This window comes from Aspergillus thermomutatus (genome assembly GCF_002237265.1).
Source record: "Aspergillus thermomutatus strain HMR AF 39 chromosome Unknown NODE_80, whole genome shotgun sequence".
Lineage (NCBI taxonomy): Eukaryota > Fungi > Ascomycota > Eurotiomycetes > Eurotiales > Aspergillaceae > Aspergillus > Aspergillus thermomutatus.
Window position 1 is genome coordinate 75,869 of NW_020798129.1, and position 12,628 is coordinate 88,496.

Below are 12,628 nucleotides of genomic sequence, written 5' to 3' on the forward strand. Positions count from 1 at the left end.
GCTTTACCTCATCATTTTCGATGGCTACTGTCCGATTCCTCGACCGTGCACGCCTACATACGATACGATCACGATACCTACTGCATGAATTAGAGAGTTGAGGATCTCTTGACGTTTACAGTTTGCAAAGGGACACTGCGCTTTATTTATTGTGTCATATTTCTGAAAGCCAGGCTCGTCGTCTTTTTTTATCGTTACCTAGAGAGAGCACAAGGTTACGGCGAATACTTCAATCATTGCGTCTTCTTACCTGTCAAGCTACATCATACCACCACCGACATGAACCATCGCTAGCCTCTTTTTCTTCGATTTCTTCATTCCTTCTACACCCTTTTCCTTCTTCGTCTTTGTTTCGATTCTGCTACGGCCGACTTCTTAAGATTATCCCTGGATTTGTGCCATTTTAAAGGCAATCATTTCCCCTATGTCTGCTACCTGTCTTGTATACCCTTTGGCCATTCTCTTTTCTCTCATTCCAATCATACTGGTGGTTGGAACTTGGTGTCAAACTTCAAATACGGTGGCTTCGTCCATATTCTGAATTACTGTGCCCAGTGGGCGCATGTGTCAAGTAAAAGATACAGATGCTCTCAATCCTTGCATGGCTAGCATGCTCAGTTTTTTGATGAAAAACGTCGCATTCACAATGCGTGGATTGGAAAGTTGTGTCTAGACAAGCTTCTTAGACCAGCAGGATGATTGTCGCCGGGCAGCACTGTGGAAATTCATAGGCATCAGAGACTTGTCCTGGCCCAGCTACATGTGGGTATGGGTATTGGCCTCTTGCCACATTGAAGCGACGGTCAAAAGCAACTTAGAAAAATGCATCTAGAGGGTGAGACGCAATAAAAGGGAAATGACAGTTGGCAGATTGTGAATTAGTCATGTATCCAAACGAATATGCAGAATCTTTGGTTGATCGTGAGTTAGATGAGTATGGACGAATGTTCAAGTAAACGAGGGAACTCCACATTATCTCGAGGCCCAAGTCTGGTAGTTATATTCTCGAGGCGAAAGACTGAAACAAAGCAATGCATGACAAATTGGACAATGCGGAGATCGCGTTTTGTGAGGCTCATGATAGTGCACGTTTCATAACACGGAGGAGCCATCCTGCATCCTCCCAGCCTCCATTCTCCCCTGGCTTCTCTACCACATTCGAAGCTATAGATTCGTCAGCCGAGACGCTAGCATTGTCGTCGGTCAACTCTGCCGCGGAAGAGTGATCATCGAGGACATTGTTCTCGTCTGGCGATACGTCGGGATGCTTTGCTGGCTGAATGGACTGGACATTTGCAGAAAGAGGTAGATCCTCGACACCGAAGAGCGTCCACTCGACCATCCGATCGATCCAGCTGCCCAGGCCGAAACCCCGCTCCCGAGTCAAACGCTGCAGTTCCTGCTCGTCGATCTCGTCCTCCGAGTCGAACTCCTCGTCCGAGGTCGAGGCGTACCCGTCCTCGAACTGCTGGATGGATGCCATCTCCGCGCGGATACGCTCATCCACAAAGTCAGGGACGAAATGGCGTGTTTCCTCGTCGGGACCGGCCGAGTCATGAGCACCCGATCCCGATCTGGTGGAGAGCGCATCGACGCTCGTCATGGCCATATCAGGTCTGCTGTTCCTTCGACTTGCCGAACGGGATCCCCATCTGGAGTGAGCGGCCGGCGTAGACTTCCCGGATCTCGGCCGGCGGGCCAAAACCGGGCTGTCGTAGTTTGTTTCCGAGATGAGACTAGTCGAGCTCTCGCGCTTCACGAGCCAGCTCTGGCCTTTTTCCTCTCGCGTGGACGAAGCGAGCGCGATCCCGGCTCGAAGCATCCATTCTGCATCGCGGCGTCCGGCCGACTCGGACGGTTGATGCCGTGATGAGGGTGTGCGCTTCTTCTTGGCTCCATTTGGATGTTGGTGATGATGCAGGGGTTGTCCGTCGTCCTGGCTCTGCAGGCTGCTGTCGCTGCGGTGGATACGACTTGAACTCTTGCTTCGGGAGTGCAGACGGACTCGGGATCCGCTGCGGGAATACGAGAGGACGCCCGGGGTCCCTGGAACGGAAAAGCTTGAGAGATAGGATGTCCGGGTTGGTGTGTCGGCAGGTCGCTCATCTCGTGGTGAGAAATAGTCCTGTGGCTCTGCGTCGTCATCGATAGGGAACCGATTCGTCAACGGTGCAAGGGAAACATGATTTAGTGAGGGATATGAGCGGCGGGATCGAAATCCGTTTCCGCTTTGGGATGCAGAACCCTGTGAAGCTGAGTGAGTAGATGGAAGGGACACAGATGAAAGGAGAGAGCCGTACATCCATTCCGATTTCCTGTTGAGAGCTTGATGCTGTGTTTCTAGGCTGGATGAGGAGAGGAATGATCAGCTTGAAGGGCTCCTGATACCTTGCAGGCTTGATCAACCGACCGCAAGGGTACGTATTATGGGATGATGTAGAAGAGGAGGTGGAGTGGCTCCCTTCTCCGCCCGAGCTGTGGCTGTCGGCATGTGAAAGTGGGCTCTGGGACAGGTAGAGCATAGCTCTTGTAGGTGGCTTTTTTCGATCTAGGATCGGATAGAGTGCATCATTGCAGAGCATGAATCTGATGGATCGATATTTGTTGAGTTTTGGTAATACTCCGTATGACCTTGTGATATGCTCGCGGAATACCTAAGTACCATACGATGAAGCACAACCTGGGGTAAATCTCCACATCTCCGCTATGATTGATATACTACTATCCACCTGATTATACACAGCAATTCGTTGCCAACATAGCAGAACATCATTAAAAATATAGCACAATTAATCAGGAAATACTCAAGTCCAGCTGGGGCGGAATGGCATTCGATCGATTTTGCTAATCTGACTTCGGCTTGCTTTTTCTACGAAATTTATTCGATTTTCCCCTTGTTCACGACGAATGCCTCGATAGCAGAAATCGCAGCCCATAATCGATTCTCTGCTTCAGGGAAGACTAGTGACCGGTGGCTGTAGAAGACTTCATCGTTCACCTCCTCCGGGTGACGGGGCAAGCAGTGCATAAACTTCCACCCTTCCTTGGCACCACCTCGCTTGGCCAGCTCGGCTGTGATCTGGAAGCCTTCAAAGTCCTTGAGTCGCTTGATCGATTCGGCTTCCTGTCCCATGGATACCCAAGTGTCTGTGACCAGAACATCTGCGCCCTTGACAGCTTCCTCAGGAACAGTGGTCTGGATGAGCTTTCCGGGGCTGGACACGCCCTCTCCAGCCTTCTTGATGATCTCCAGCATGTGCGCAGGAATCTCGTAGCCCTTGGGTGTGGCAACGGCCAGGTCAATGCCCATCTTGGTTGCCGCGATGGCCATATCAAACAGAACGTTATTCGCGTCGCCGATCCAGGCGATCTTCAGGCCCTCCAAACCCAGGCTGGAGAGACCATGAGCCTTGGGTGTGAAAGTTTCGTGCATGGTCTGAAAATCAGCAATGGCTTGCAGCGGGTGGAATGAGTCACAGAGAGCGTTGATCACAGGGACGGTTGAGTGTTTCGCGAGGTCGGCAACTTCGGCATGCTTGCCGACGCGAGCCACGATGCAAGAAACCATTGAAGAGACCACCACGGCGGTGTCGTATAGGGACTCATTAACACCCAATTGAATATCATCCTTTCCCAGAAACATTGGGTGTCCTCCCATCTGCACCACGGCGCCCTCAGTCGAAATCCTGGTTCGAGTACTCCGTTTACTGAACATCATGGCTACGGTCTTCCCGGTCAGGGCTCCGAGGAGATTCTGAGGCACGGAGCCCGATTTGATCGACCGTTTGTACGAAGAGGCATTGCGGACGAGGGTAGCGAACTCGGTGGGTGTCAGATCGGCAATGGAGAGAAAATGGCGAGGAGCGAAAGGAGAAGTAGGAGGTGTAGTCTGGGACGAATATCGTCGCAAGCCATTGAGGGAGACCCGTTGACGCAAGTGTTGGCTGTTCAATGCGCCATATCGGGCGGCAGCCAGTTTGAGACCGCAAGCCATTGTGGGTGAGACTGAAATATGGAATTGAGAGAACTGGTGAGCCTGTAGATTTGGAGGTATACAAGTCAGTAAAGGAATGACTCAGAGAAATTATCCAAACGATCACAGAGGCATACCTAGTCTACCTACCTGGAGATGATTCAGTCGAAAATGAAAGGAGTTTAGTGTATCTAATTATTATCGGTAGACAGTTGATAGTTGGCTATTGGACTGGTTGGTTGAGCTCCACCACATCTGGAGTTTGGGCGGTCGGCGTTACCAGAGATCCTTACGTCGTTGATCATCACCCATCGAGCTATCCGATGCTGCAAGTATGGGTACCTTATCTATCTATCCATCAACCTATTCTTGTTCTCCTCATCTTTGATCTATTTATTGTTATACATTACGTCCTTCTATAGAACTTATAGATTCTCTGTGTCCTATCTCCACAACTCCTCTGAATCATCCGTTCTATCGCTCCACATTTGGCTATCTTCCCCACTCCTCCAGCCATTATGGCTGATGAAGAAAGCAGACCTCTGCTCAACGAGGACACGAAGTCCTCCTCACCTAATCGACCACGCTCTACGGATGGCTTATCGTCTCAACCGGATCGAACGGTTCGAACATTTGAGTTATCGTCGGAGTCGACGCCTCTCTTAGTCCGCCGCGATGACGGTGATATCGTTGCGTACGGCACGGCGCCTCGGAGAGCATCAGCCTCATCATCAGGGTCCGAGGCCTCTGATATTCACAAGTATTCCAAGCGTTTGAGTGACAGTATAAGATGGCAATTCCTCTGCGCGCTCATCACACTGATTGCCATCGTGTCCATCCTTGTATTCGCTTTTGTGGCACCAGCTATCGTGAAGGAATATGCAAAGGAAGCCGCAGTATTCAAACCTACGGACATTTCCATTAATTCGACGACTGCGGATGGTGTACGAACCAGAATTCAAGGGAAATTTGTCTTGGATGGAGACCGTGTTGAGAAGCGGCCAGTCCGGACTCTAGGCCGTTTGGTCACATGGATTAGCAGGGAAGTCGAAACGGGTCAGTCGGAGGTGCAGGTCTACCTTCCAGACTATGGAAATATTCTCGCCGGCACGGCCTCTCTGCCCTCCATCAAAGTGAATGTTCAGAACGGCCATACAAACAATGTTGACTTTCTGGCAGATTTGACCGCCGGAGACCTTCAAGGTATTCGTGCGGTGGCAGACGATTGGGTCGGAGGGAGACTTGGTCAGCTCAGGGTCGATGGAAAGGCCACTGTTCATCTCAAATCTGGTTTACTGAGTTTGGGTGAGCAAATAGTGACTGACTCTGTGACATTCGAAGGTTAGTTCCGTCCACCCGCTGCTGTTGTTCATCATTGGCAGAGAATTGCTCAATTGCTGATACCGTCTGTAGATAAAGACTTCCCTGCTTTGCCTGACGTCAAAATCTCGAAGCTGAATGTCTATGACCTGGATACCCCTGGCGGAAGTGGCGCATTGGCGTTTGATGTCTCGCTCACTGCGTCGATTGATTCTCCTTTGTCCCTGACGATCCCATCGCTCGGGTTTGAGCTGCTCGTACCGAATTGCTCGCCGGGGGATCCCAACATCTTGGTAGCAGATGCCATCACAAAGGAATTTCAAGTCGAACCTGGTCATAGTACTGTCATGAATGTGGTTGGTACAATGCAAGGTCTCTCCGATGAATTGATAACAGCATGTCCCGGAAGAAAAGACTCACCGCTTGATTTTCTCGTCAAGAGCTATATGGACGGCCGCCAAACTACGGTCTACATTCGTGGAGCTGATAACCCATCTCTGGAGACTCCACCCTGGCTTGCAGACATCTTGAAGGGTGTCACAGTACCAATGCCCTTCACAGGACATGCACTGGACAACCTGGTCAAGAACTACACGATGTCAGACGTGCATCTTAGTCTTCCAGATCCATTCGCTGAGCCAGACTCAGAAGAATCTCAACCAAGAATATCGGCCCTGGTCAAGGTGCTTGTCGCATTGCCGGAGCAGATAAACCTGCATATAGACATCCCACATGTTCGTGCCAATGCTGATGTCTTCTATCATGGAAAAAAACTTGGAGTCATGAATCTTCCAAAGTGGCAGCCCGCCAATGCAAGTTATATCAAAGATACAGACGGCTCCCCGGCGTTGTTCGTAAACTTTGCGATGAAAGATGCACCGCTAAAAGTCACTGATGAAGATGCTTTGACCGAAATTCTCCAATCTCTGATTTTTGAAGGAAAGTCCGTTGATCTGCGTGTCGTTGCAGCGGTCGATGCGGAAGTTGCCACGGGGCTTGGCCAGTTTGCTGTCAGAGGCATACCGGCCGAGGGAGCTGTTCAGGTCAAGCGTGAGTACATCGGCGAGGACAACCCCGAGAAGAAATAGATCACTGATCCCTGTGTAGCTCCGTACTCCGGCTCTTTCGATAAATTGATGCCACGGCTGGAGTCCCTCGAAGTTGGGCCTACAACCGATTCTTCCATGCTCGTCAACACGAGAGTGAATGTCACCAATCCCACCGAATACTCAGCATCAGTACCTTACGCCGACTTTATGATGTTGTACAATGGGACAAAGGTGGCTCATATCACCGCCCTAGACATTGCGTTGGCTTCGAAGGCAGATAGTACGATTCAGGTCGATTTTTTGTGGGAGCCGTCCGAAGGAGGTCAGGATGGTGTAGATGCCGGCCGAGAATTTCTATCAAAATGTGCCTCAGGTAAGATACATAGAATCTGAAATCATCTATATCATCCATCAGGTTTCTAACCAACGTCTAGGGTCCAACATTACTGTGACGGTGCAGGGTCATGAGGGAACAATCCCAGCATTACCTAAATTCGGGCGAGCGTTATCAAAGTTGGGCTTTGAGTTCCAACTTCCCAGGATGTCCATTCCGGGGTCGCCCAAGACACCCAATGGTGACGATGGAAACACCAAATTCATTCAAGAAGCCACGGTACTACCTGCCTTCATAGGAGCCGTTTTTCTCTCATGAGCCTCAAATTCGTCCTAGCATGTCACCGGTGGGCAATGTGTCTTTTGCATAGAGCCGATTGTTCTCGGACCAGGTTTCTTTTTGAGCAGGTGACTAATCTGCGTGTGCTCTTAGCTGCACCTTTGGTCATCCACTGCCGAGTTCACCCTATTTTCACCTCTCCCGAAGACGCCGATAGACATCATGTCTCTACAAGCCAATGCTTACTACTTGGGACACGAAGAGATCGGCAGTATTGACTACTCCATTCCCTTCCAGGTGCCCCCGGGCGTCTCGAAGACGCCACGGTTGCCTGTCGAGATGAATCCGAATGGTATCGGCTACGATGCTCTGAAACGAGCTCTGGGAGGGTCACTTGAACTTGATGCAATGGCCACGGTTGACGTTCGGGTAGGCCACTATACAGCCACAATTGACTATCACGGCAAGGGAATTCAGGCCAATGTGAAAATCTAATTTGGAGTATGTATTTTTGGGATTAGGGGACTTTCTTCGGCGCTATTTTGGTATAAAGTCGGCGTTTGGGTATGGGTTCTACTGCAGGGTGATCTGAGAATACGTACAGATGAGCCCAATTCTACAATATGCTTTTTCCCTCCAGTACCAAGTCAGATTTGCTAGCAGTCTTCGGATTGAGACCTCATTAAATGGAAGTTAAACACGCGACTAGCGGGATTTCAAGAGAGAACGCGATAGGATATACAAGCACGAAGCAGGACACTAATCTCAGAATGAAATAATCGACTTGATATTCCCACAAAAAGACATATCAATTATGAGTTGTTACAGAGGAAAGTGGTCAATTTCACAAGGCTTCGATTTAAATTGAGAACTTTGCTTTTGATAGCAGATCATTTCGTATCGGGCATTGAAATTAACCAGGAGGAAGGGTGCTAGCATCGACGACATCGGCAGCCTCCTTCTCAAGCTCCTCGCTGGGCTCAGAAGAAAGAGGAGAACGAGGAAGGGCCATGAGACCAGTTCGTGTCGACTCGAGAATACCGAAGGGGCTGATAAGCTTCAGGAAGGAGTCAATACGAGAAGGCTTGGCGGAACTGTGGAAATGTCAGTCGATGCTAGATCGCAAATTATGAAGGGGCAGACTTGTAAAGCTTACACTTCAACAATGCAGTTGTTGGTGCTGATGTCCAGAACCTTGCCGCCAAACTGGTGAGTCAAGCGGGTGATAGCATCAAGATGCTCGTGCTTGTGTCTCAGCGCCTGACTGGGAGGCAGATGGCGGGGATGGAACTCGACTTTCTTGGTCTGCGCATCACCAGCCTTGTCCTTCTGGCCTTCCAGGGCGTCACCGGGCGTGGTGATCTCGCGGTGGTGCTGGAGCAGCTCCTCGAAGAACTCGGGGCCCAGGATGCTGACCTTGGCGAGCAGAAGCTCGCGCTGCACCAGAGCGGAGTCGGTGTAGTCGAGGACAGCCCAGACGGGGACGAGGTCGTCCAGCTGCCTGCGGGCCTGCTCGACGACACCGTCCTGGCCCTGCAGCACGATGGTCATGCGAGACAGATCCTCAACCTCGGTGTTGCAGACGACCAAGCTGTCGATGTTGAAGCCACGGGCGGCCAGAATCCCGGACACGCGGGACAGCACACCGGGCTCATTCTGCACCAGGCAATTAAGGATGTGACGCTTCGGAGGATTGGTCGGTGTGACGGGGGTCTCGTACAGGATCGACGAGACGGCCGTGGGGGCGTCCCATTGCGGGGAGGCGTCGGAAACAGGGAGAGGGAGAGGAGAGCGACGATGCAAGGCCTTGTAGGCCAGTGCCGAGGTCGAGCTGGACGAGGCTCTGGTTGTGGTGAATCGGGGAAGACTGGCTGCTACTCGGGAGGTTTTGGAAGACACTGCTAGAAAGGGCGCTGATGCTGTCGACGACAGCATCAGAGCACGTCGGAAAGTCATGATCTCCCGAATTGGCCTGCGATAAAAGCAGGCAAAACAAGGGAGGCTGATCCGACTCAATGGAGTCTTTTTTTGGGACGAGAGGGAGTCAGTGGTGGTACTCTGTAGTCATAAATCGCATTTTATACTCGCAGACTTCCGACGTCGGGGGCGCTGACTCAGGCCGGCGTATGTCACTTACCAACGTGACAATACCGCTAGGCTTTCTCTGGACTAGTGTGAACAGGGGGTAGAGGCACATGATCTGAAGCTGCTGCACATCGCCAACTTTCTATTCGTGTCTTTGTCCTCAACGTTAACATAACAGAAGATCAGTCTGCTGAAATGCTGCAGAGCTCTGTCACTATCGCCCATCTCGAAAGGGTATGACACGGACTAGATTTGCTTACGATCAGGCCTCACTCAGAGCTCATCAACCTCTATCTAGATGCTCCTTGACTAAAGCTCCCCTGCGATTGGTCTTTTTTCCATACTCCGTACCCGAAGGAAAAAAAGTGTCCCGGTGCTGCTCGTTGTTACACTAGCGTCCATTATTGGGCTGATCTTCTAACTCCACCGAACCTTTTTGTTGCTTTTGGACTTCTTAAGGTCCTTTTATTTTGGGCTTGTTCTGGACCATCTTCTGTGATTGCGCCCGTCCAGTCACCGCAATACTTCCTCTTCCCACATTTCTTTCGCCTATTATGGCTGACGACGAACGCCGTGCCAAACGCTCTCGCTTCGATCAGACGGAGCCTGAGCCGCGACGAGCTTCACGATTTGACCGTCGCTCTCGGTCTCCTTCTTCGCGACAGCCAGAATCCACTCGCACTCGCAGTCCTCTCAGTCGTGAACCCTACAGCCCTGGCGCTGATGAATCGAGGAAATCAGGCTCTGTAGATCCTGCAGCAGCAGCAGGTATGAGTGGCAACAAGTCGGCGAAGTTCATTCTTTATTCGAAAGAGCTGACAAGTCGGTGAAATCTGAACAGCTGCCGCAGCGGCCAAGATCAACGCTCAGTTGCAAGCGAAGAAAGGAATCCAGCACGTCGATGTCCCTCCCATACGTTCGGTGAGAGATCGAAATGGTCCTGTGCTCATGATGCGACTGTTGCTTACTTGGTCATGTATTCTTGCTAGACTGCCAGTCCCACACCGAACGCCGCTTCGCCCTCTGCCGCCGACTCGAAGAAGTTGAATCCTGAAATCTACGTTGCTGACGGCGATTACATTAAGGATATCGAAATTAATGACCTGCGCAACCGCTACACATTGACCAAGGGTTCCACCCAAAAGATGGTAATTATTCCTGTTTGCGTCTGCTGATATTCCAGGCACTATTGTGCAAGCTGGCTACCGCTACAGCCATGCGTCTTGCTTTTCCCTTTCATTTCTGTTCTTCTTCTTCGTGGTCGTGGCTAAAGCTTACCCAAATCAAACCACCCATAGCATCTCACTTACCCTCATTTTCATCTGCTGACCTCCGCTGCGTGACATTTAGATTAAAGAACAAACTGGCGCCGGTACGCCTTCATTCCACATTATATTGTTGTCAAACTTTTGATCAAGAAGGAAGCTCATCAAGTCTTACTATAAAGATGTCACTACCCGAGGAAGCTATTATCCCGACAAGAGCATGGCCACTGCCGCGGTATGTGCTTTATCCTTCATTCTGTTTCCCCCAGAGTGAAACTGTTACTAATAAGATTTGTGCAGAACCCGCCGCTGTACCTCCACGTAACAAGCACGACCAAAGAAGGCCTCGAAAAGGCCGTGGCCTTGATCGACGACCTGATGAAGAAGGAGCTACCGACTCTCGTTGACGAGCGACGATTCCGTCGGCGTGAGCCGGAGCCAGTTGAGCGTGATGAATACGGCCGTGTATGGACTCGCGTTCACTTGTTCACTTTTGAGAAGGCGCTAATTGCGTACAGCGTAAATGGCCCGAGGAACGGATTCCGGTTGATCTGGAACCGATCCCTGGATTCAATCTCCGAGCTCAAGTTGTTGGCCAAGGAGGTGCATATGTGAAGCACATCCAACAGAAGACTCGTTGCAAGGTGCAAATCAAGGGTCGTGGATCCGGTTTCTTGGAACCAAGCACCGGCAGGGAAAGCGATGAGCCCATGTTTTTGCACGTAGCGTAAGTACAATTTCACTCCCCGTTCTGATTTGGCTCGATTGACTGACGGAATGAAGCGGCCCGGATCCAAATGATGTTCAGGCTGCTAAGGAACTCTGTGAGGATCTTCTAGGCAATGTCAGGGAACAATATCAGCGCTTCAAGGAAAATCCGCCTCAGCACAGCTATGGCGGATATGGTCAACGTGGCGGTGACCGTTACTATGGAGGCGGTTACGGTGGTGGTGGTTACTCTAGCCAACATAACCAGCACCACTCCAACTCGCCCTCTGCCACGGCTAGCCCTGCACAGGCAGCATCAGGAACGTCGGGTGCCGCTGGTGCCGGAAGCCCGGCTGACTATAGCGCACAGTACGCGCAGTATTACGGATCCGACCCCTATGCGGCCTACGGTGGCTACCAGAACTACGTAGCATACTACCAGTACTACCAACAGGCCGCTCAACAGCAGCAGCAACAGCAGCAGTCTTCCCAGTCCCAAAGTCCTGCGCTTCCACCACCACCTCCAGCTAGCGAGGCCCCGCCCCCACCACCTCCAGGCTCTGGCTCTCCCCCTCCGCCGCCTCCTGGCGGTGGCAGCTACAGTGCTGTAAGCATCAGCTGAGCTCAATAATAGAGATTGAGTACTAACATTGTCAATCAGGTCCCACCACCTCCCGGTCTTTAGAAATGTTATGCCATGGTTCCCAAGGATATTGACCTGACATAACGGAGCAGTAACAGTTGAGTCAAACGCTCGCAAGGGAGGAGTCTTTATTCTACTTGTCGAGCAGATTGTCGATGAATACTTTCAAACTTCCCATCTCGTTTCTTACAATAATCTTTCTTGGCAGTCAATTAATCGAGTGTGGTTGGCCTTCGACACTTGTAGATTATCACTGGGATTTTATCAATATATTCTCAATCACGAACCTCGATTTGAGACCTGCAACATCCTCTTCAGTTGATAGCAAGCTTCTAATGAATCTGGTATCTAATAGAGAAAGGACAAGATCTGCCAAAAAACACCTTTACGCATACCGTCCTCGCAAAGCCATGCACTCCGTTCACGATCAGAGCCAAGTCATGTTCAGGTCCTTGCATGGATCTAAATTATCAGAGACCACCGATAACAAGCATTCTAGTAGAGATCAGGAAACATTCTTCGGATAATCTGAACGAGGCTGTAATCCATGAAAGCTGAAGGGTCGCTTGGAGGCGGCATCCTCGCTTTGCGTCTTCTCAGCTCAAGCGTGCCAAATTTGCAAAAGTCACACGCAAAGTCACAAGGAGACGAGGCCGCGCCGTCGGTCATGACGTGTCGGCCTGCGACTTGGGAGCCCATCATCTCGAGCTCCTGGTCCCCGAAGAAGTCCTTGATGAGCTCATGTCTGCATTGGGTCACTGTTTCACAGTATCGGATAACCTGCTTGAAGCTCTGCAGCCGGGCCCTGTGACTCTGCAGGTTATGCACGGCTTTGGTATATGAGTCCGGGTTTTCATTGCTGTTGTTGCCTTTAATACCAGCTCGAATCTTGGCGTTCTGGACGTCCTTGTGCAGGCGATCGAGGACCCGGTCTCGTTCTTGGGTGTTATAATAGACAAGGGAGGCGGCGGC

The 12,628-nt window shown here is 51.0% G+C and overlaps 4 protein-coding genes across 4 annotated transcripts; 2 read left to right on the top strand and 2 right to left on the bottom strand.

Annotated features, from left to right (window-relative positions):
* Positions 1-2,878: 2,878 nt before the first annotated feature.
* argB (ornithine carbamoyltransferase) lies at positions 2,879-3,994 on the bottom strand (the record flags this gene model as incomplete). Its single annotated transcript, XM_026761029.1, has 1 exon — positions 2,879-3,994. One exon carries the CDS (start codon positions 3,992-3,994, stop codon positions 2,879-2,881), a length of 1,116 nt encoding a protein of 371 aa, XP_026614939.1.
* A 497-nt stretch (positions 3,995-4,491) lies between these two features.
* Positions 4,492-7,450, top strand: CDV56_107475 (uncharacterized protein; the record flags this gene model as incomplete). The annotated part of the gene is made up of 5 exons (XM_026761094.1): positions 4,492-5,314; positions 5,387-6,343; positions 6,401-6,715; positions 6,777-6,955; positions 7,109-7,450. The coding sequence occupies 5 exons, from the start codon at positions 4,492-4,494 to the stop codon at positions 7,448-7,450; spliced, it is 2,616 nt and encodes an 871-aa protein (XP_026614940.1).
* A 418-nt stretch (positions 7,451-7,868) lies between these two features.
* On the bottom strand, positions 7,869-8,911 carry ILV6 (acetolactate synthase regulatory subunit; the record flags this gene model as incomplete). The annotated part of the gene is made up of 2 exons (XM_026761233.1): positions 7,869-8,049; positions 8,112-8,911. The coding sequence occupies 2 exons, from the start codon at positions 8,909-8,911 to the stop codon at positions 7,869-7,871; spliced, it is 981 nt and encodes a 326-aa protein (XP_026614941.1).
* Positions 8,912-9,594: 683 nt separating this feature from the next.
* On the top strand, positions 9,595-11,698 carry CDV56_107695 (KH domain-containing protein; the record flags this gene model as incomplete). The annotated part of the gene is made up of 9 exons (XM_026761314.1): positions 9,595-9,808; positions 9,882-9,961; positions 10,030-10,188; positions 10,391-10,412; positions 10,488-10,540; positions 10,606-10,770; positions 10,824-11,032; positions 11,089-11,620; positions 11,675-11,698. 9 exons carry the CDS (start codon positions 9,595-9,597, stop codon positions 11,696-11,698), a joined length of 1,458 nt encoding a protein of 485 aa, XP_026614942.1.
* Positions 11,699-12,628: the final 930 nt, after the last annotated feature.